Source organism: Triplophysa rosa, linkage group LG19, assembly GCF_024868665.1.
Source record: "Triplophysa rosa linkage group LG19, Trosa_1v2, whole genome shotgun sequence".
NCBI lineage: Eukaryota > Metazoa > Chordata > Actinopteri > Cypriniformes > Nemacheilidae > Triplophysa > Triplophysa rosa.
The window spans coordinates 7,293,202-7,317,266 of record NC_079908.1 but is presented as its reverse complement, the minus strand read 5'-3'; the positions used below and the strand labels follow the sequence as shown (position 1 = coordinate 7,317,266).

The window sequence follows — 24,065 nt, the reverse complement described above, 5'->3', positions numbered from 1 at the left end:
TTGAAGATACTTCGAAGAACGTTTGTAACCAAACAACGTTGGCCCCCATTGACTTCCATTTCTCAAATTATCTTCTTTTGTGTTCCACAGAAAAGAGAGTCACATACGGGTTTGCAACCACATGAGGGTGAATGAATGATGACCGAATTTCGGGTGACAAACCCCAACCACAAATACAGTGCTGCCTAACAAAAGGCATTTACAAAGCAGACACACAAACACCAAATATAAACTGTGGACTGACGGGCGGAGGAGAGAAAAGGAACAAGTGGAAAGATAAGACCGAATGAAAGAGGTTAGTCACCTTTCCCCTGGAGAGGTCAGGAAGCTTAAGATTGGCGATTGAGAGGCAACAGAAGACGAAAAGGAAATGTCTAGCCAGGCCACGCCCCCCCCCCCCCCGTCAAAACCACAACTTGACGGACAAGCAGATTCCTTAAGAAACTCCAACAGCACCGAGGAAGAAAGGTCAAGTGGCTGAAGGAAAGTGACAGCCAATGAGCGAGAGGAGAGAGAAGTATCTGTGTAAGGGGAGTTTGTGTGTATGAGGGGCAAGAGTAAGGTGAGGGGCCACTCCGATGACCCTTGACAGGGGCCCTAGTCATAGGAACAAGGGGGTCGGCGGGTCATACGAAGTAGATACACTGAGAGTTTACTACTGAGAATTCCACTGCCAGGACTAAAAGAAAGTTTACCTGAAACATCATATAAAAATACTAAGAATGAGAGAACATGTGATTTTCATATTTGTTTACATTACATGCATTTAAGCCATAAGATTGAAAAAACATGTATTTCCTTTGGCACTGTTTGGGGGTTTATTAAAATCATCATGTCTCTCTGTACTGTAATGTCTAGCTGGTTAGCTGGTTTGTACGAACTTAAATATAAAGAATATACAGCTGACCCAACATTGCACATACAGACGCAGAATTTTTTTTTCATTGAATCAGCATTTCTAGATGTATTGTGGTCATTCCAGTCCAGTGTCTGTTGAATTTCAACACAATCAAACCTCAGGAGTGACGTAAAGTCATCCAACAATGTGACTGACAGCATGACAAGACACATGAAAACGAGGTTATCACATAAAAAATATATTTTTGAATTTTTCCTAAATACATGTACAAATAGTACTGTTGTATTGCTTAAAAGTGAATATGAATGTGTTTTCTTTGCAGTATTTGAGATCTGAAAAAATACAGAGCATCTTTTCTGTTATTTTGACCTGTTCGTCCAGTTTTCATTTACTGCAAATAAATGCAAACAGAAACAAGATTTTTATTTGATATTTGGGAGAAATATTGTTAGTTGTGCACAGAATGAAAAAAAAAAGATCATTTATACATAAACATATACTTATAAATAGAAAATTCAGAATAACAAAAAATCATTTTGAAATGGTCTTTTAATTTTTCCGCGGCTGTATATAAGAAGCATTTTAATTTATTCAAACATAAAGGGCAAAACACACACAAAAACACTTACTTGGAAAATCATCAATAGCCATTCATCTCAATGGAACTGCTCATCAGCATGTGACCCTTTTATAAGAACGCAACCTGCTTGGTGTCAACTCTTCCCATGGTTTCTCAGTTCTGCAAACAGATTCCAGTGAATCCCTGACCTTGGAAATCCCGGTCCACTTCTTCAAAATCTAAATTGACAAAATACCACAAAGGGTAAGTAAATGACGACAATTTCATTTTTGGTGAACTATTTCTTTAAAAGAACGTCATATCACTGTCCCCAGAATGAATCAGACCACCACAGAATATCAACAACATTGCCAAAGTTTTTTCCTCAGCCTCTTATTTTCATGTTTGTGACAATACACTTAATTGTATTAAGCGACCACCCACTGACAACCTGTGACAGGAGGATGCTGGTCATCGGTCGTGAATGCAACGGAGAACGAAGCTATTCATTTATGCTGATGTGACAATGGAAAATTATATTGGTGATGGGATCAGTCATTCTGCAGAGGAAGCTGAGGGTGTTCTGCTGACATGATATGCAATTATGAATATTAATTATTGAAGTGCAGCTAGGAGTGAGGAAATATGAACCTGGAGCGGAAGCACTTCTGTCAGATCACTGTCTCTCTTTGCTGAGTAGAGAGGAGATGAAGCCTAATAGCAAGCCCACAAACTTACTCAAATCTCAACACAGTTTCCCACCATTGGAGTTTAAAGGATGCTGCTGTATTTAACTGTTATATAAGAGTTACGACATTTACATTTGTCCATTTGACAGATGGAGAATGTATAATAATTAAGGGTCACTTACTTATTCTTTAATAATATTTTTCCTCGTTTTAGATTAATAGTAAACTCAACAATGGAATAACAATAAAAAGTAACTATGGGAATTATGTTGCAACAAAAAAAATCCTAAATAAATCAAAACCAATTATTTTATATTTTAGGGTAGTATGTTCCCTTTTTAACTTGTTAAGGTTTCAAGCTAAGATGAATTTTAAACCATACTGAAGAAGTTACAATATATTCTGGGCCCTTATTTGCTGAACATCATTTCCAAAACATCATTAGTCAAGTTCAGATATCCAGTAAGATCACTGTGTGGAGACAAAAGAGACATTTATTAATACGATCAGTTGTACAAATCATCAATAAATGAGTAATAAATCGTAATTCCAAAGTCCGAATTAAAATATTGTTGGTTCCTATTTCACTATTGTTAAACAAGTTTGTGCCTATTTACATAAATCAGTGTCCGCGGGAAATGAGAAAAACAGGCAGAGAAAAAAAAACCATGCAGAGGATTCCAGACACAAACAGACACAACTACATAAATACAGTGGAGACACACAAGAGAAACAGAGGAAAACGATCATGGAACACATGATTTACACAAGACACAGACATCCTGACACACATATACATACACACAGAAGACAGCACAGTGCAGGTACATGTACACACAATCCTAAAGCAACCGAGCATAAAGGGAAGAGAGGAAATGGGCTTGCAAACAGACAGAGAAGACACCCAACACCCCTCTTATCAATCATTAGTTTAATAATTAATACAATTGTTACATTTGTTAAATACAATTTTGTATCACACCTAAGAAGGAATGTAATTTGTTCCATACAAAAAGAACAAAAAAATAATTTGAGCCTGACTGTAGATAATAAACAAATTAAAGGTATGTGACAACTTGCCCCAACCTCACATTTATTGAACAAACCCTTGAAGTACAACCTTTGGGTTAAAATCTGCATTATACTGTATGTACAGTTTTCTAAATGTAGCCTATGTCAGTAATGTAACAGGCATAGTAGAAATAGGAATTTCAATAAAAAAACGAATACAAATATAATTTAAACACATTTGTGTAATGGACTTCTTACGTAAAGTCTTATTTACAGTTACACAGACTACACCATTGAGAAAATTTCCCCACGTGATAATAGCCCCAGTCATCTTATCTTGTAAAAAGGAACAAACACATACAACTGCCTACAAGAGAGAAGAATTGAGTCATACACACAGTGTAGAGAGAAACAGAGAGAGGGAGAGAGAGAGAGTGTCTGTAAACCCAATATCCTCTGTGGCCCCAGGGGCTGGGAGTGCACAGCCAGTGCAGGAAGAGATGGGCTGCATTATCCACATCAAAGCTCTGAATTATCAGCCATAATCAATGCCTTTGCATTACTGACCGTGCTCTCTCTCACTGTACTGTACAGTACAGCAGGGCCGTGGGATCATGGGAGAGAGCTAGCCAAGTAAATGAAGGAAATGTCATTAGTCTGGGCTGATGTCTGTTCTTAAAGTCTGTGTAGATGCTGTGGGACACGGTCATGTGTGATGGACATTTGACAGAGCCGTTCGGGGAATTCATTCATTGGTGCGGCCTGTGGAGTGAGTCGATCATTTTGGATAGGATCTGGTTCATTTTGCATGAGCTAACTTTGATTTGATGTTTATTTGTGCCATTACAAGTTGAAGCACGTATCCAAATGCAGCAAGATCAGCTCAAATATAACCCAAATATTACAAATGTTTGCATTTCTGCAACTATTGCTTAACTCAAAGGAAGAATTTATGTTAATATCCCATTCTGTACCGAGAATTTATGAATAATCATGAACAGCTCAAAAAGCCAGTTTAGACACAAAAACGTCATGGTGAAATCCTGTCAAAGAAATAAAACGTTGCTATTTAGCGCCCTCTGGTGATTAGAATAAGAATTCTGTCGATCGCACCATTTCGCAAGATGTAAACACTGGTCCAGAAGCACGTAAGGTTTCAGTATTTATTTATTATTATGTTTTTTAATCTTACATATATAATTAAATCTTAAAGATATTTGTTATAAATATTCTGTTGGTTGTATTTTGTTGAAACGTTTGTGTAGTGAAACAGGAAGTTCTACAGAAGCGGTAAACGAGCCTTGATTACGTCATCCGAAGTAGCCTATAATTTGTCACATTTCGTAAATGATGCTCATTTTGTCATCAGTTTGAATAAACAACTATTCATTTTGTTTTGGGATTGCGTTTATTGTATAATATTGATTTCTCAAACTTTGTAAAAAAATGTTTTTACTTTTATATGTATAAGCCATGGTGCTTCACCGAAATTTGACCCTTTTTATATTAAGTTTTTTTAATTCATTTATTACTTTTTCTTGCCAGATTTTATATTCACTTTTTTTTTTAAAGATATGTATGTATATTTAAAGTCCTTCACGAATTCTTTTATGGTGTAGTACCTAAAATATTGTATAATATATATGTGTATACTACTCAATATACATGTATATATATATATATATATATATGTGTGTGTGTGTGTATATATATAAATGAACACCAACATATATGAACACTCTCAACGGGTCAAAATACTTTTTTATTTCAAGCACATACAGTTATAAAATGTAAAACTCCATCCATAACAGTGTTAATGCTGCAGATGCCACACTAAACAATAAAGTTTATGAATTTAAAGGGCCACTCCAACATATCTGAATAGAAACTGCAATTGGTAAACATATTTTTAAAACAGAGAATAAATCTATGGTCACACTGAGGTATTTAATAAAGTCTCTAGCAAAATGCTACAAAAATATTTACTCTCTATCTATTATTAAGGTTTGTATCAATAAAGCTAAAGCTACCAATATTGCTACATTTTTACCTCTGGATGACATCAGAAATAGCTCTGTCTCTGAGGGTGGTTCCCGCTTAGGTTGCACATCACTAACTTAAGCAAAAATGAAATTTTGACATTTGCACTGTAATGAAGAAACATAATGAACCCATGATTTCCCATATAGGCACGTTATGGTAAAACAGAAAGAGCTGAAAAACACTGGAGATGGGCAGATCAACTGTTCTGCACCAATCACAATTAACCTGTGCAGTTTTAACCTTTTAAAACTAGTAAAACCCCTCACCAGCTTACATGACATATTAGTGGTCTACAGGTATCAGCCAATAAAACTGTACCCTCTTGACCAAATAACAGCAGTGTTAGCGCCCTCTTGTGTCTGTTTAAGCAGATTTTTGACTGAATTACGAGTGGGAAAAAAAAGAAAAAAATGTCCATCTGACCTCCTTTCAGAAATTTTACCTTTACATTCCTTTCTATGTCAGCAATATGCTAAAGTGCTATACAGATATCGGCACAGGCCATTGAAACAAATCGATATCGTTCGACCACTGAAACATACGTGCATCCCTTTTCTGACATTACCAAAAAATAACGAGGAAAAACTAAATGAATGAAAAGAAAACGAACAAGACCGTAAACCAACATTTACACTGCTGCCAATACTTAGTTTTATTCCAGTAAAGGTATATGATACATGCACACCGTTTCTCTCCAAATATATACAGAATTTCAGTAGTGTTGACTAAAGGCGCCTAAAGGTTCTGCTGCTGCAACATAAGTGATAATACAACCCTCTGCCAACAACAAACAAGCAACAATAAAGCTACAGTGTTTTCTTAAAAGGAATGTAAGCAGCAGTTTAAAGAAGCATCAAATTCAACCCATTTGATATTGTGATAAAAGAAAATGTTTTGGAAAGACTTTGCCTTGTTTCCTTAAATGTTGTTTTGGTCCTTTTAAAGAGTGTGCTGTGAATGCAAATGGCATTACCAAATTCCACAGTCTAAATGTCAGAGCCATCAGCAGCATCATTAGGAGGCACTGAGGCGAGCGACTGGGGCGGCTTGAAGGCAGAGAAGAAAGGAATGAGGGAGAACGAGGACTTGCAGGTCTTCCTTCTGTTCAGTACTGTAAGAAAAATGCAGTTTAAAATTGATGAATTTCAGGCCAAAACAGAACAACAATGAATTCTGTGCATCTTATTCACTAACCATGAGCTATTCTGTTTCCATACAGTTTGTCATTATGTTTCATGCAAACACACCCTTTTATGTGAATTAGGAATATGGCGACTAGTTCGCAAAACTTTGAGGCATTTGCATGCTGCATTAGACGTTCACTCATGTTAACTAAAATAATGCAGGTAATATGCAAACACTGCACGCAAAGTTCCCTGCACACATTTAATATATCCTTGAGAAAGTCTTGTCAATTTTTCAGTTTTGTTTATCTTGCCGTCACAGCAACAGAAATAGTTTAGAAGTGTATTTTAGATATGATAAAACAGATTTTTTAAAATCTATGATTCTATATTATACCTTACATTATAGATTTACATTAAACATGTCCCCTGCCCTAAAAAGTCCTAATGTTACAGTCCAGATTACCCGTTTGGTTGTCTGTCCCGTCGTCTCGATGACAACGGTCCTGTCCTCTTTAATGGGTGGGGAGTACTTGTAATCATCACTCAACAGACCCAGAATAGGGTACTGGGTGTCATATCTATTCCACATTAAGAGAACAGAGAACATATCAGATTATTCATTGCATTTAGCAGACACTTTTATCCAAAGCGATAACAGTGAGAAAAACGATGAAGCAATTCATCACGGCAATAATATGAGAAGTGCTGCAAAGGTACAAAGTGTCTACAATTTTGAAACTTTCGGAAACTGGCAGAATTTTATTAGAGGAAAAATGTTATTGCAATAGTCATTCATCACCTGTCTGCGAATGTGTCAAACTAGCAATTCAAAACTCGAGATCTTGTTTTAGGATGAAAAAAAAACATCCAAATTGTGCACGGAAAGAAAATCTCATACACACCTTTTGGTAACAACGGTTCTGCTAATGCTGCTGGAGCTGTCGCTCTTCTGCTGTTTGAGTCGTCTGATCTCCTGAGGGGGCAAGGTCAAAGGTCAGAACGAAATGCTCCATTAGGAATGTGAAGAAGAATTAATCAGTCACATTCTACTGTGAATAGGCCTTTTTCACGCTTCCGTGTTTTTGACTTCCGCATCGTTCGACGTAAACAATGTTCCGGTTACAGCAGTATCCAAGTCTAACAAGAGTATATGGATTAAATGCCTTCGTATAAATAAAGTAAAAAATGACCGCCTGTTTAAAGTTAAGATCTTAATTTAAAAACACCCCGCAGCTAAGAGGGGGGTCTAGTATTGCAGGTCTTGTCTAAATTTAAGGTTTGTACTGTTAATGGGACAGCAACCTGAGACAGGTACTTGCTTATTTTAACTAACGTTACTGAACTGCATATAATAAATCCAGTGATGATGTTCTCTGTCTTATTTTATTGTTAATGTCTGTCTGGTTTGGTCCTGCATTACATCGATAAAATAAACTAACAGTAAAGGGAGCACGTTGTGCTGGAAAAACAACACCTAATCTCCCCGTCAGACTTGCACCACACTTTCTGTTTCAGAAAATTACAAAAAATGTCTTCTCGTTAGTGCTGCTGACAATATAAAAATAATAATAATGTAAAATATATTATATCAGATGTTTTACTTGCGGGTGCATTGGATCACTGCCATGCATTATGTATGCGTGTTTTATTAGGTCTGCTCTGTGTTGCTGTGATAGGGAAGTGAATAATTGTTTATGTATACAGTATATTAAAATAAACGGAAGACCACGATTATTCAGGAACATTCGAATCTTACGTGCAGTATTGAAAGTGACCCATTAAAAGATTGGAGAAGGACAATACAGCTGTTTATGGTAAGCATTTTATAATAAGGTCTAATTTATTAACATTAGTTAGAGCGCAATGTAATGCGTATTCTTAACCTTGGTTCATTTTAAAGTTCTACATTTATTACGTTTTCACAATTTAAGTTTTAACAATTTACATTTGGTATTATGAATGAACAAAGAATCGTATTTTCATTACGAAGAAACCTTACCTTAGCAGTTTATGATATTATTTACTAACAAACATTAACGAGTTACACTCTACGTTAACAGTGTACCAGTATTTTAAAGAAATTTCTTATAATACAGTGACACGAAACTATAATAACTGCTTCTCAGGCGTTTTTCAAAATGGTACAGTAATGGTAGCAAAAATATGAAATATGAAAATGAAAGTGTTCTTTTTTACATTTTTCCAGCAGGCCTCCGAGGTGTTTCTAGAGCTTGAATGGCTGTTTTTTTGGGTTACTGAAGACAAAGGAATTGGTGCTCTTAGTAGTTAACGTACCTCCTCCTGGTGTCTGATCGTGGTTTCATGCTTCTCCAGACTGGTAATAAGCTCTCTGATGCGCATCTCCAAGCCGCTGGTGTCAGTGGTGTGTGTTATGGTCCGCTCTGTCTGGATCTTGATAATCTGAGACTAAAAAAACGCACACAAAGGCTACATTACTCTAGTCCGAAGCGTTTTAAAATGAGCAAAACAAACAACGGATTGTTTGAAATGTTGTTTGCTGGGACAGCGTAAACAGTTTTTTTTTTCATTACCCGCAGGCTCTTGAGCTCTCTTTCCTTCTCCTCCCGGAGATCATTCAGCATCTGTTCGTAGTGTTTGGTCATCTCCTGTGTTTTGATCTGAACAGTGGAACTGCTGCACTGTCCTGCCAGCTGCGATAGAGACACCCGACAAACACATGAGAACATAAAGACGAAACAATTAAAGTCTACAATTCTATGGATTTCAATTGCATGATCTCTAGCTTCCTGTTTACAGAAGCTTAACTAAAGTTGTACGTAGAAACAATTTACAGAATCGATTTACAGAAAACAACAGCACGCAAAAATATACTGTAACAATTTCTTATCACAAATGATTTAATTACAAAATGTAAAGTTCCAGCCCACCTTCTTCCTCAGGAGCTCATTCTCATGCTCGAGTGCTTTCCTGCTGCCCTCCAGTTCTTTGATCTGGAAGTCTTTGCCGGGGTCTTTGCTCTGGAACATCATCAGCTGAGTCTCTAGTGAACGTTGAGCATTGTTACTCTCTTTTAGAGACGCCTAAGAAAGAAAGACACTGTTTTGCAGCAGAAAATACAGTGTATCATGCTAATACATTAACACCAGGAAAGTGATCATCAAGTTTGCTTTATAGTGTCGTCCCCTACCTGCAGTTGTCTGTTGTGCTCACGGACGGTCTCCAGGAGTTTGTCATACTGCATGCCCTGATCTGCTTTAAAGCTCAGATCTCTCTCCAGCTCCTCCTTCTCGTTCTCCAACCGCTGAAAAGCGCACGGAACATATATCACTTATTTAAAATCGATCATGGTTTATAATAGTCAAGGGACAAATGTGACACCTGTTTGTGCAGGCGTGTCGAAAAGATCTTGTGCTTGTTCAGAAAACCTACCAATTATTTCTTTTATATGCTTTAATTGTTTTTCAGTAACATATAAAGCTGCTAGCCGTAACTTTTTTGGTTCAAAATAAAAAAAAATCAGCTGAGCAAGAACGTACATAAAAAAATGTTACCTTAGCTCAAATCATAACAGTGAGTTTATAATAATGTTTTTTCATTTCAGCTGCTGGGTACAGTTTGCTGGTACGGTGAAAGTTTGACTTCATTTTAACCTCAACCCACGTAACGAACATAACTACGTAAATAACTAGCATTTTTAGGTTTGGCAAAAATAGGCAAAAGTGACCAATTGAATGAATAAGACATAATTATTGAGTAAAATGAGTAAATTGGTTGTCCTTAATATAGATAATTTGCCTTTAACTGAGTCTGATCATGCACGATCTGATGAGAAAACACTCGAATAATTACAAATGAAGATTTCTGTCTTTGGCTACTGAATGTACAATCTATTAGACAGAATACAATACTTGCAGCTTTATATATTTGGTCTACAATACTTACAGATTTATATATTTATCCTATACTTTATATGCAGTATTTATAATATAAATAAATAAGTCAACTTTAGTTTATTATTGAGTATTTTGCGATAGGTGGAACAGGACTTGCAGGCCGCACCATTTGACAAACCCAGTTGATGAAGTTGCTATAAATCTGCCGCAACTTTTGGCAGCATTTGTTGCCTTACCGGCTGAAAACATCCTTGTGGCGGCACTTCAAGGCTTTAAGTTAAACAGAAAACGGTCCTTTGCTGATTGAATTTACCAACAAAACAGGCTGAATTTTTGATGTATACTTTCACACTAATGTGAACGTGCAATAGTGTATCCTAAGTAAAATATGCATTTATTATCTAATTATAAAAAACGGAAAAATCTTGTTAAATTCTTTTTTACAGCATGTCACACGTCAGGACGCTTGTGAAATTTCATGCCAACCATGGAATCCCAAAACATACACGCTATTATAATGTTGAATGGCTGGGGGCTGTGGTGTAGATGTCACACCATACCCTTGAATCTGTTTATACAGGCATCACACCTTCAAAAACACAAGGTCAGCTCAAAGCTAGGTTGTAAAACAAACACATGCCCCCCAGGATGAGAGCTGATATGTTTCCCCATTGTATCTCCAGTGGAAACTGGGACTGTTTGAACAAGACAGGACGCCGTTGGATGGTTTTAAATATGTATTTCGTACCCTCAGATCGTCCTGCAGATGAACCAGCTCTTCTCGCAGGCTGCTGAATGTGGTCAACAACAGGCGCATGGCCTTATCAGCAGTCAAACGAGTCTAGATAGAACAGAGGGAAAGATAGATGGAAAGAGAGAGAGAGAGTATTTATAGAAATGTACAGTGGACACTTGAGATTTAAGGCTTTGTGTTAAAGGGTAAGTTCACCCAAAAATGAAAAAAATTCAAACACCCTCAGTGTGTTTCAAACCTGTTTAAATGTTGTTGTTTTGCTGAACACAAAGAAAGATAACTGGAAGAATGTTTATAACCAAACAGTTCTGGGGCACCATTGATTATTATAGTACGAATAAAAACTAGTCAATGGTGCCCCAAAACTGTTTGGTTTCCCACATTCTTAAAAATATCTTCTTTTGTGTTCAACAGAACAAAGAAATTTAAACACTAAATAACTTTTCATTTTTGGGTGAACTATCCCAAGTTTATTCTCAGTTAAACCTACTTATTTTTATACTGATACGATATATTTGACACATGCAGCACTTTCTAGCACTACGAACAGAACAGAACGTTACAAAATTTGAACTTACAAAACTGCAAATGCTTTATCAATGTACATTGTGTTGAGGAAAAACGGCAATAATTCCATTTATTCGGTTTTATTTCTTTTTATATAATTGCATCTCTCTACATCTGTTTCTATGTGTATGTAAAGCTTTTGCATTCAACAATGCGAAATGGTAACCGTTATAAAAAAAGACAAAAAAACTATAAAAAGTTTGAATTGAACTGAATTCTCAACGTTTATTATATTATTAACCACGTATTTATACTAGGCCTCTCATAAGAATAAAATAATAAATCACAAATAATCTGTTCATGTTTTGTAGTTTTGAATTTGCTCAAATTTGCTCATAAAAATATGAAGAGACAAACACATTTTGCTAGACATGACACATTCTGAGACCTCTTTTTTCAATGCAGTCCATTTGTTTAATGCATTAAGTTCCTCTTTTAAATACGCTTGCTAGTTTACTTTGCCCATCGTCTTTCATTCCTATAGTGTTAAACCACCCGTTTTGTTCAACTTCCTGTAAATGTATGCAAACATTTCCTGTAAATTCCCATCCGCGTTAATCACACTTCCCTGGTAAAATAAACAACATGAGTATATGCCTCCGCAGAGCCTGCAGGGACATGTGTTCAGGGGCAGGTTTATAATCTAAATAATAAATGTGCCTGTCTGAGGGTGGGGCGTACACAGAGACGGGTGGGGCTGAGTGGGAGTAGATACTGCGACCGTGTCGCTCTCACCTGCAGCAGGTAGCGGATCTGTTGCTTAGTCAGTTCGGACACTCCTTTGGGAATAAGAGCCTCTATTTCTTCTTTCTCCACCTGTTTGGCGCACACGTGGACACGAATACACGTGTTTATCAATATAATTATGACACACATCTTTGATATTTTTTGAGAGAGATCTTTCAAATTTGGCTAAAACCCAAGATTAACACTTTCAGTCGACGCTACAGGATCTTAAGAACACGCCACTCCCTACCTTGTAGTCAATGGTGGGGTCCAAAAGGTGTTTCCTGTAGGAACAGAACAATACTAATGAGTCAAAATGGAGAAACAGCCTTAAAGCAGAGGCGTCTAAAACTATTACTGTTCTCACAATGTTAGGCAGAAGATCTATTAACACATGAATCACTAAAGTGAACATTGCTTTGGACAAGATGCATCACTCTAATGACTCATTTGAGAAAGTGCCTGTATTGTTCTCAGTCCATCATCAGATCAGATTTGCGTTTGGATAGTGATATCTTGCAGACCGGAATAGCTTTGCCCACACAATATTTCCCAGGCCTTCAGTCATCTAGATAGCTGTTGACAGGTTTTGGGCTGTTTAGGCTTATCTGCAACTCCATCAAGACACGCGGCGAGATGTTACCGAGGATGGATTGTGCCTGTTGAATGCATTGTTCAATCGCACGTGGTGTCTGCATTGTTATAGGACCTGATGTTTCCCGCTAAAGGAATTACACACCGGGTAATGCCAAAAACAGCCTACCATGACCTGACATACAGTACACCATTGCTTCCCCACAGACACCTGAATCAGCTCAAAATACTGAACGAACGCCAGGCTACGCCTCATGTCTGGATGTGTTCCTTGTAATAGCGTTCATCCACATCATTTCATCATTATTTGATCAATTGTTGCCGTTTTTGGACTTGCGTCAGACAAACTAAGACACAAAATAATGCTTTCATAAGTTTATCACTAGGTTTGGGAACATTTTATACATATTCTAGAAGGATGGTAGTTAAAGTCCCCATGAAATTGAAGTTTTGTGGCTTTTAGTATGAGTGTGTTAGCCTTAAAGGGGACATTTCATGAAAATCTGACTTTTTCAATGTTTAAGTGCTATAATCGGGTGTCTGGTAGGGTTGTACGGTGTACCGGTGCTACGGTAGCATCGCGATGCTAAAGCTTCAAAATACCCGCGATGCCTCTCTATTTTTGAAACGGTAGTATCGTAGGTAATGTTGCATATGCGCATTCATATTTATTTGAACACTTACATCTGCCTTTTTGCGGTGTTTATCTCCCAAATGAATGTGTGTTTTGAATGTCTCGGACGAGTTAATGATTCAAATTGGCGATTTGAACGAGTTGGTTAAATGATTCACTAACTCACTAACTAACGAAAATTGACGCCACCTACTGGCCGTTTTAGTTCTGCATTTAAAGTAAGCCTAATATTTCCCTTTATAAAGACTGCTGTATCAATTAAATTTGTCCAACATTTGAATTAGTTCCTACGTGAAAAATGATCTAGTGTACTTTAGTATTTACTACAGTAAACTACTAAAACTCATAGTTACTAGTGTTTTTGAGTCTTATCATAGTAAATATTTAAGTATACTACAGTATTTATAGTATTTACAAATGACTAAATGTAAATGTATTTGCTACAATTTATCCAATTACTACAGTTAATACAACAACATATTCTAGTGCAAAGTATAATACAGTTTACTATAGTAAATACAAAATGTTTAATCTAAATCTGTGTTTTTTGTATAGATTTGAATCATATGGCACAGCATCGTGATACTACTTGGTATCGAGATACTTCAGCTGGTATAGTATCGTAAGACATGTTTATGGTACCGTGACAACCCTAGTGTCTGGTGCATCTACCAACTCAGTCACGTTGTTTACGTGAGCCTATCTCTGCAAGCCTGTGAGAAAACGAGCCGTTCAGATTTCGCTCGCTTTCTGACGTAGGTAGTCGTTCTTATTATAATATTACCACCCCCTTTTCTGAACGTGTCCACCCATGGCGCTGCCGCCATTTTTGTTTTCGCAAGCGACATATGTGAATTAGTTCCGACACCATGGCAAAAGTAAGCAAAGCAGAGCAAAGCATGCTAAGTGTTGTGTTGTTGGCTGCACAGAGCAGCACAGAACACTGTTCCCAGCCTGACAGGAGAGCAGTGGATTTATTTTGTTTTCAATGGAAATCCACCAGACTGAACGAGGCAAAGCTGCAAATAAAGACATTGTAAGTACCGTTACTTTTTAAGTAAGACGTCAGGGCAACTTAAAAGTAGGTAAAACGTCATTGTGAAACGTTTGTCCGTTCACTCACAGAAAGCAATGTGTATGGCTTGTAAACACGCATTGTCCTGTGTAACGTTACTTTCACTTAGAGAAAACGCGATGCGTTTGTCTTGAGTATCTTCACTTATAGAAAGCAGTGTGTATGGTCTGTAAACACGCGATGCGTTTGTCTTGAGTATCTTCACTTATAGAAAGCAGTGTGTATGGTCTGTAAACACGCGATGGGTCTGTCATGGGTACTTTCACTTATAGAAAGCAGTGTGTATGGTCTGTAAACACGCGACCGGTTTGTCATGTGTAATTTCGCATGTAGAAAACATGACGCCTTTGTTAGGAGTCTGTTCGCTTTAAGAAAACAATGTGTTTGGTGTTTAAAGACGGAAACAGCGTTTCTCATTTGCTTTATGTGACCCTTCTTTTGTCGATGGAAGCACAGGCTCTAAGCCCTGGCTGAGTTTTCTGTGAAAAGGGGGCGGAGACTAGCAGCTCATTTGCACTTAGAGACACACACCAAAACAGCACGTTTCTCCTCGCATGCAAAACTGGGCAATTAGGGCATGGTATAATAAAAGATCTGCGGTGTATTTTGAGGTGAAACTTCACAGACACATTCTGTGGACCCCTAAGATTTATATTACATTTGTGTAAAAGTAGCAAGAAACCTCTCCTTTAAATATGCTAGTGTGCTCACCTAAGATCACAAAAATTACATTTGTATGATTTATTCACCCTCATGTCATTCAGAACCTGTATGTGACTCTTTCTTCTGTTGAACAAAAAAAAGATGTTTTAAAAATGTCTCAGTGGTTTTGTGTTCATACAATGGAAGTCAATGGGGGCCAATGTTGTTTGGTTACCAACCTTCTTTAAAATATTGTCTTTTGTGTTCTGAAGAAGTAAGAAAGTCATACAGGTTTGAAATGCATGAGGGTGAAAATTTTATGAAGGATTTTCATTTTTGGGTGAGGTTTTTAAAAACAATGACAAAATGCGTATTGAGAAGATACAGTATAAGCATTCATAACGTACAGCCTTCCACGTGCTCCAGTAATCACAAGCTTTCAAATGTTGTTTTGCCAGGCTGTGATGCTAGTTATTTTAAAAAGGGGAGGAGCTACCCGATACTTCCTGTTTCATTGGAATTATGTCAATGCATGGAGGAACATTGCAAGATTCAAGTCTTTGTCTTTCCCCCAAAATCTGTCCTAAATTTGATTTTTTAACACATCGTAGGCACACTCAATATACAGCCGCGGAAAAAATAAACCATTTTAAAATTATTTTCCGTTTTTTTTTATTTACTATTTATAGAAATGTGTTTAGGTAAAATCATTTTTGTTTCATTTGGTGAACTACTAACAATATTTCTCCCAAATTTCTAATAAAAACATTGTTTCTATTTGCATTTATTTGTAGAAAATAAAAACTGGAGAAACAGATCTAAAATACTGCAAAGAAAACGAGTTCAGATTAATTTAAAGCAATAAAACAGTACTATTTGTACATGTATTTAGCAAAATTTAAAAAAAAAATGTTTTTCTGTGTGTTAACCTTGATTTTCATCACAGTTTTTATGTGTCTTGTCATGCTGTCAGTCTTTCACATTGCTGTTGGATGACTTTGTGTCACTCCTGAGGTTTGATTTAGTTGAAATTCAACAGACACTGGACTGAAATGACCACAAGACATCTAGAAAATGAAATGCTGAATAAAAAAATGTGGAATCCTCTCTTAATTTTTTCCACGGCTGTATAGTGTATTATGTACTGTATAGTCATGCTACATGGTAAATATTCAATAAAGAGCAAAAAAGCCTGCACCTTCCCCGGATCTTGGACACATGCTCTGAGATGCAGGTGTGAATGTCAATGTTCTTGCGGTAGACCTCGGCAAGAAGCTCGCCAAAGAAGCGGTTGTCCATTTTGGCGACCGGCTCCACCTCAATGAACTCAGTCACGTGAGTGTTCACGCTGCTCTTCCCATCATACTCCACGGTCTCCTCGTAGTGGCTGGAGGTCTCCACCAGCTCGGTCTGAAAAGTGCAAGACAGGAAGTGTTTGCGTGACTCCACAGTAGGTCACAAATCCAATTCGCATCTCACATGAATTATTCAAAGCTTTGTGTCGCATGCAATGTGAGATGAGGTTTCATCAGATGCAAGCCAGTCAGTTCAGTATTATCCAGCCGAGTAAACAAATCAGCCACGTGATTACAACTACTCTTACCTGACGCGTGCAAAACATGTGACTCTTACATAACAGCACGTGTTTCGTCCATATTAGTTCAAACGGAGGAACAAGAGAGGCGAATAACGTCTGCCTCTGTGTATGTCGGTTTGAGTTTGAGCATGTGATGAATTCAACTACATATAGACTGTAATGCATGCTACATGAAACATGAGTTGGTCCACACCTTGACGAATAGTAAGATGAACACCACACCTCTCGATGAGATACTCCCGACTGACTTTTCTGACAAAGCTTATAAAAGCAGCACACAAAGCTACGTGTCATGAGCCATCCTGAAGAGTTTAAAAGGTCATGATTTTGCACTGCGTGCATTGTGATATTGTGAATGAAGTTGAGAATGAATTTCTTCAATCACACCGATCAATTCAGATATAAATAAAAACATATTTATCCATACCCTTCATTTGTTCGTACACTGTAAAAAAGTGTTGTTGTTTTTGTTGGTTCAACATAAAATGGTTGCCTTAACCTTTTAAGTTAATTTAACTTAAATTGATTAGCTCAATGAATTTCTCGTTGAGTTGACTCATATTCTTAAGTTGACTCAAAATTTTAAGGCAACCAGGTAATTTATATAAAAGTTGAACCAACATTTTTTATACAGTGTAATCTAATCAGGATTGAGAGAAAGTTTTGCTTTCTATGTATTAAATCTGCATTTGTCAAAATATGAGAGAAATTACAACGTCTTATATCCAAATGTATAAACAACTTTTTTCTTAAAGGTTTATCAATTTGATCATCATATTGGTTATTGCTAATAAATCTTATCATGGCTTTTTTGTCTTGTATTGCTGTGTTTATCTAATGTTTGAGATTGACTGATGGCCTTGCATTCTAGCAGCATTCGCAATGGTTTTCTAAGGTGTTAGACTGATTGATAGTGTAGAAGTGAAGCAAGACAGTGATGAACAGTTTTGTCAGTCCTGCGCTAAAGTTTGAGAGCTGGGGGCGTGTTGAAGCGGTTGAGCTGGATTCCACTCATCTGTGACAGCCAATCAGATCAAGAGAATTCCTGCACGGTCCGGTTTCATCCAGGTTTATACAGGAGCTAGATTTAATTGTTAGTAACGCCCACAACACTTTAAATCATTAACTCAAGTGACACATTTTAATCACTTATTGGTTGAATTCAGATGTGGGGTGGGTTGTCATTAAATGATGCAAAATATGTTAATGGAATTAATAAAAAGTCTTAAATGAATATATATATTTTTTTGGATAAAACAAATACGCTTTCTCGGCAGGTTTTATCGCATTGACCTCAATGTCACAGCCTAAGGCCCTGTTAGGGCTGTGAATTCTCCTGAATTCTGTTGTCAAAACACAAGATGACCCAAGGTAAGACACACCACAACCAAAAAATGTACAAAAACAACCAAAATGGACAGAATATCACTGCAACTATTTTGCGCTCTGGCGAATATACTGTACATGTGTCTGATGGTGTGACAGCAAAAATGTGGAAAATAGTACATTATTTTACATAATTAATATTTGGGTAGATGCTATGGTGTGACATAGCAAATTTAGAAAAAAACTGTTAATATGTTTTATATTATTAATATTTATCATATAAAACAGTATAAGAGAGACTTATCTTCATTGTTGGTTGTTTTCCTAAATTTTCGCCGTCTCACCATAGGACAAATTTGCATATAAGTCTGACAACTACCCATTTATATTTATAATATAAAATAGCATAAGAGAGATTTAGCTTCATTGTTAAGTGTTTTTAATTTTTTTAATTTTTGCTGCCATAGATTAGAACACATGTACAGTATTGTCAACTACCCATATGCATTCATACAATGCTTGCTTTTCTCTAATAATTGCACATTTTTGTACAATTCACATCATACAAACCAAAACAGACACTTTTTTCCATTTTTTCTGTGAGATAATGTTGTTTTAACCAATGCAAACTACAGTACACAAACTAAAGTCCATATTTTACCAGTGTGTTTGCTCCCTGGGAATTAAACCAGTGACGTTTGCGTTGCTAGCGGCTTCTGAAGTTGCTTATGAATGCATGGACATGTTCTGTCCCATGCACCCAGTGAAATAAGTGCAACATTTGCAAGGTTTTACGAGTATGAAAAACTGGCCCTGTAGTTCGCAGGTGTCAGCAGATGTTTTTGTAAACTTAGAGAGCACTATCATAAAGACAAGTGCTGTGTGTTTTTTTTTAAGGTGGGTGTGACAGACCTTGAGAACATTCCACACATTCTGTGACAGAACAAGCACCAATGAGTGTGAACTGGGTGTGTTGACTTCAAACTGAAACCGGTTTGAAGTTGCAACAACAAAGGGCCGAGCCGAGTGTTTCTACTGTTACCAAACTTGCTATCTTTTCCAGCAGGATTAACACAGCATGACGGTAGTTTTGCATGAATTAAAGATTGTGTCTGGGTGTGTATAGAAGATTAGAAAGATAAGAAACCATCAATGTTCACGAGCTGTACTTTGGACACTGGTTAGTTTTACCATCTGACAAGTCGCAGCAGGTAGTGCACGCGGCAAGCAAGGACACATTAGGGCTTAACGCTTCCAGTTTTACTGCCAGCAGCAAAACTAGCTAATACAGTATTACTGTATTTTTGAATTTTGACATATGCATTAACAAGAGAGTGTGTGCACTTGTTTTTGTGCATCACGTGGTTATATGGGTTATGGGCTGCACAGAAGATTTCAAGCAAAATTTCCCAATGGCCTGAACTCTCTTATATGCAAATTTCACATAGTTGTACAGTAACATTCCCACAGCACAGATGAGTAACTCAATATGTGGTTCTTCACTGCTAAAACACAGGTACTATCTATCTATCTATCTATCTATCTATCTATCTATCTATCTATCTATCTATCTATCTATCTATCTATCTATCTATCTATCTATCTATCGAAAACATCTAATAAAAACGGGGAACCTCATCCCACAAAAAGTTGAGCAACCAGCTGTGTCTTCTCTGTCCCTTCGGATGAGGAAATTCCCAAGGATTATGAGAAGACATTGTATAAAGACATTCATTCACTGAACCTGTGTGATGTCCTTTCTGGGCTATTGCTTGGTCCACAATACCTCACTGTCTGCAAAAATAGGTCAACGTGTGAGCCAAAAGCTTCTCTGTTTAAGTGTCAGTACAGCAGGTCAATGCTCTGGTCTACGGCATAATGTTTTTCTGGGTACAGGAAGCTGCTGAAGAGAGACTCAAAATTTCTGACCTTATCATAAAAATAGTTTAAAACTGTGGTTCTCAACCGGGGGGTGCAAGGGGGGGCTCTACAGTCCCCCCCACCCGTGGAACATGGTCGTGAATGCACGGAGAAAGCTAGCTCGAATGCTCAGAGAACCGCGACAGCGAATGAACAGGGGTAATAGTTCCCAGACTGTTACGTGGGCATGGACGGATGGAGGGGGACCCACGGAACGTGATCGCAAATGGTCGAAGGGGGCCGCCAGATGGTTTACAGGGGGGCGTGACCATAAACAGGTTAAGAACTACTGGTTAAAAGAGATCAGCTTTCATATGGTCATTGTAAAACAGCATCATTTTAAGCAATTCATTAGGTAACAGGCCATATTATTATTTTTATGTACATTTTTTCTTATCTGGGATGTTTTCTAGCAAACTGCTGGAACAAATATTATATATGAAATATAGTGAAGGGCCTTTTTTGGACACTTTCTCTGTTTTAATGACTAAACAATATCAATGAATGTGGCTCAAGAGCACACATTTTTTTGATGCATCCTAGTATAACCCTGAAATTACTGCTGTACCGACCAACCCTAAAATTCAACAAATCCTGGTCTCTCAAACGCAGAGTCTGACATGCATATTTCACACTTTCATGACAAATTTCTCTACAAGTGCCAGTCCACCACAGTTACGTCTGAGGTAAGTTGTTTAGTCCAGGTCACAAGTCTATCGTTCACATGTCTATTTACATTCATTATCCAAACGTTTAAAGGGATACTTCACCCAAAAATAAAAATGGGAGTCAACGGGGGGCAAAATCTGTCTGGTTATAAGCATTCTTCCAAATATCTTTCTCTGTGTTCATCAGGACAAAGAAATATATACAGATTTGGAACAACTCGAAGGTGAGTAAATGATGACAGAATTTTCATTTTTGGGTGAAGTATCCCTTTAAAATGAGTAAGATTCATACAAATTCAGTAGTAATGAGCATTTAGATTGTGTGCAAATCTGCAGCCAATAAGATTACTTCACATTAGTTGCTTTTACGGTACATGAATATTTAGCATATTTTCCTAAACTCTGTATTATGAAGCAACACAATTAAATCTCATAAAAAGACTTCAAATGTATCATAAAAAAGCTGCACTCAATCAATTAGCATCTGCTTTTTAAAATTGATGATCCCAGATCCATTCACATTGCTTTCATGATCATGCATACTCTGGTTACCGCAGAACAATGACATCATCGTGATGACATCACATCGCAATTCTGCAATTTAAGACGAGTGCATAATTACTAAACCACATTTGTGTACGAAACTGCACACAGATTGTGGCCTCCCAGCTCGTGTCCCAGCATGCCCACAAGCACAGCCTCACAATGACAACGGTCTCCACATCACAGCCTTGCTTTTCAAACTTGAGGAGAGGCCGAATCAAAGCTTGATGATTCATCCGCGTGTGGAAGATGCTACACCCCCATGCGCTAAAACTGCAGGAGAGAACTGGCAGTGCCCTATACAGATGAGCTTTTAGGAATAAAACCCATAGAAATGTCCTACATTTATATTACCCTGAATAAATAATCTCTTAAGTTTAATGCATTTATTACTTAAACAGAATCAGAATGACCTCTGACCTTGACATCTCTTGCCAGTTAAGCGACAGGAACCGTACCACTGTGTATTACTAATACTTTTAGTAATACACACATTTACACATTTCCAACATACACCAGTCAAACCACCTGTCTGAAAGTTAACAGTTGCGATTTAAGGGCACTCCCTCCAACACTTTTTTTTTTGCTAAATTATTGCAACTATTGCCAGGCCCAAATGGGCGTCTCCTCTGGGAATTACCAAGTCCATTCTTTCTGTTAGACACACCCTTAACCCTGCAGGTTCTGTACTTTCACTCAAACTCATAAATTATTATAACGCTAGCATGTGCGTGCGACCAGACACACACTGAAGCCTGGCTTACACTAAAGCTCGTTCTCCCAGCGCAAGCCACAAGCATGAAAAACAGTTTTACACATAGGTGAGAAGTGCTTGTGGTCTACAGTATTTCTTAGTAAAAGCATGATGTCATACATCTGGGTGTGTATGTTTGTGCGCTGTGCCACACTAACCCTATGCATGCATGCTAGCTTGAACTGTTACTGCATGGGTCGCTCGCACCGAATGCGTCTGTACTGTATGTGTGCATTGTTGATATTATAATGTTACCTCAGAAGGTTCAGGGCTCTTGACCGGACTGGAGGTCTGGCTGACGACAGATGAGGATTGTCCATTTATTGTCTGAATACAGGACAGGAAACACAAATGAATCAGAAATGTAGAAAATACATCTTGACCACTAACTGTATGTGTGCAACCCGTCTGAATAAAACAGCTGTGTACTCTTGATTTTACTATAGTGCCGTATTAAAATTCATACTGTAGCGTTTTTAACCTTACTATAGTAAATATTAAAGTGTGCTACAGTAATTATTTGTTTATCAATAAACGAGTTAATACTTCTGTAGTATATTTTAATAAAGTGCGAAAGTTACTCTAACATACTACAGCTTCTTATAGTAAATACTAAAGTAAAGTTCACGTGGGAAGTAATATTCTCCTTCGATGTTTCTAGAAAACAGCAGCACACACTTTGTGAAATACTGAGTAAATAATGACAGACCTTTTATTCTGATTCATATTTACTCATATTTTATTGTGTCATATATAACTAAATACTGTACATTAATGTTTTGGTGCATTAATATTTCATTGTACAATAGCTATTGACCTGTTTAATGGTACATTTGGCATAAATTGATATTATACGCATTGATACTTTTATTTTGTAGTACAAATGGATTACACTTAATGCCACTGTTGCATTGTTTTTGCTAAATATATTATAGACGTAACGTTAATGCCTAAAAAGCACGAGGAAAAACGGTCATTGTTTAGCTTTGTGATAAAAATTCCATAAACAACATTATCTTCAGTCAAAACATCGTAACGTTAACTTGCACATTAATCTATAAATATAAATATGTATACATGTAAAACAATACATTACAATTTCCGTTAATATAAATGTTACTCACTACTTGTCTGTAGACTTCGGTGTCGACGCTGCTGATGTTCAGCGGCTGCACGTTCTGGACGCTCTGCACGTTCTGGAGGTACACCGGTTGAACGTAGCGCGGCGCTTGACTCAAGTACATAACCTGCTGCTCCGCGGCGTGCTGTTGCACGGGTACCAGGTAACGCGCGCCCCCGTACATCACGCTCCCTTCCATCCCGCTGTTAATGTACTGAACTGGCTGCAGCTGACCTCCCGTGAAGTTTACCGCCCGGTAAGTCGTCGTACCTTCGCTGATCCCGACCGGAGAGGACAAGACGGTCGGTGAGGTCGGCTCCGCGACGTTCATGGTTTTAAGAGTCGTTACGGTTTGGCTGTACGGAAAACTCATTCTTGCGGTAGCAAACTAAAGTGTAAATAATATGGATGTAGAAATAGGTTGTGTGGAGTTAGCAAAGGTGTTGTTTCGATATGCGCACCGAAACCTAACTTCTAAAGTCTCCCGGAGAGGAGGCGTTTAAATGAGAGGAGGCGGACCTCTCACTACAGACCTCCCTCAGATCAAATGTCTGACAGCAACAAGACGCGGTCTGCTGACGTAGTGTTTTCTGCCGTAGCCGTGTGTCAAAAACAAGTCTGTCACCTACCTAGACAGCATTTGTGTGGTACCCCCAAAAAACGCTGCCCTCAGAATAAATTCTCTAATACAATCGTTAAAAAAGATTTTTGCGTGCATTTTATTACAGTACGTGCACTTACCCAACAACAAAAAATGGTGTACTTGGGCTAATGGGTTAGGGTTAAGGACACTAGGGGGAGCTGTAGTGCATCTGCATATTTTATTGTATATAATTGTAACTAAAGCGTGGTAATACTTGTAAAATGTACCACCACAACACAATCACTTAAAAAAAAAACTAAAGCGTATACCATAAAAATAACCTGCAGTACAATTTAATATTATTTCAGTGTGAAAACCAGTCTGCCAAAATCTCATTAA

The 24,065-nt window shown here is 37.6% G+C and overlaps 1 protein-coding gene across 1 annotated transcript; it reads right to left on the bottom strand.

The window, feature by feature from the left end:
- Window positions 1-4,861: 4,861 nt before the first annotated feature.
- On the bottom strand, window positions 4,862-23,572 carry pof1b (POF1B actin binding protein). Its single transcript, XM_057360690.1, has 13 exons — window positions 23,088-23,572; window positions 22,219-22,290; window positions 16,354-16,565; window positions 12,461-12,494; window positions 12,220-12,300; window positions 10,912-11,004; window positions 9,458-9,571; window positions 9,198-9,350; window positions 8,841-8,960; window positions 8,584-8,715; window positions 7,191-7,261; window positions 6,752-6,866; window positions 4,862-6,272 (listed from the first exon to the last, which is right to left on the bottom strand). Exons 1-13 carry the CDS (start codon window positions 23,454-23,456, stop codon window positions 6,267-6,269), a joined length of 1,572 nt encoding a protein of 523 aa, XP_057216673.1. The 5' UTR covers window positions 23,457-23,572; the 3' UTR covers window positions 4,862-6,266.
- Between the last annotated feature and the right edge of the window lie 493 nt (window positions 23,573-24,065).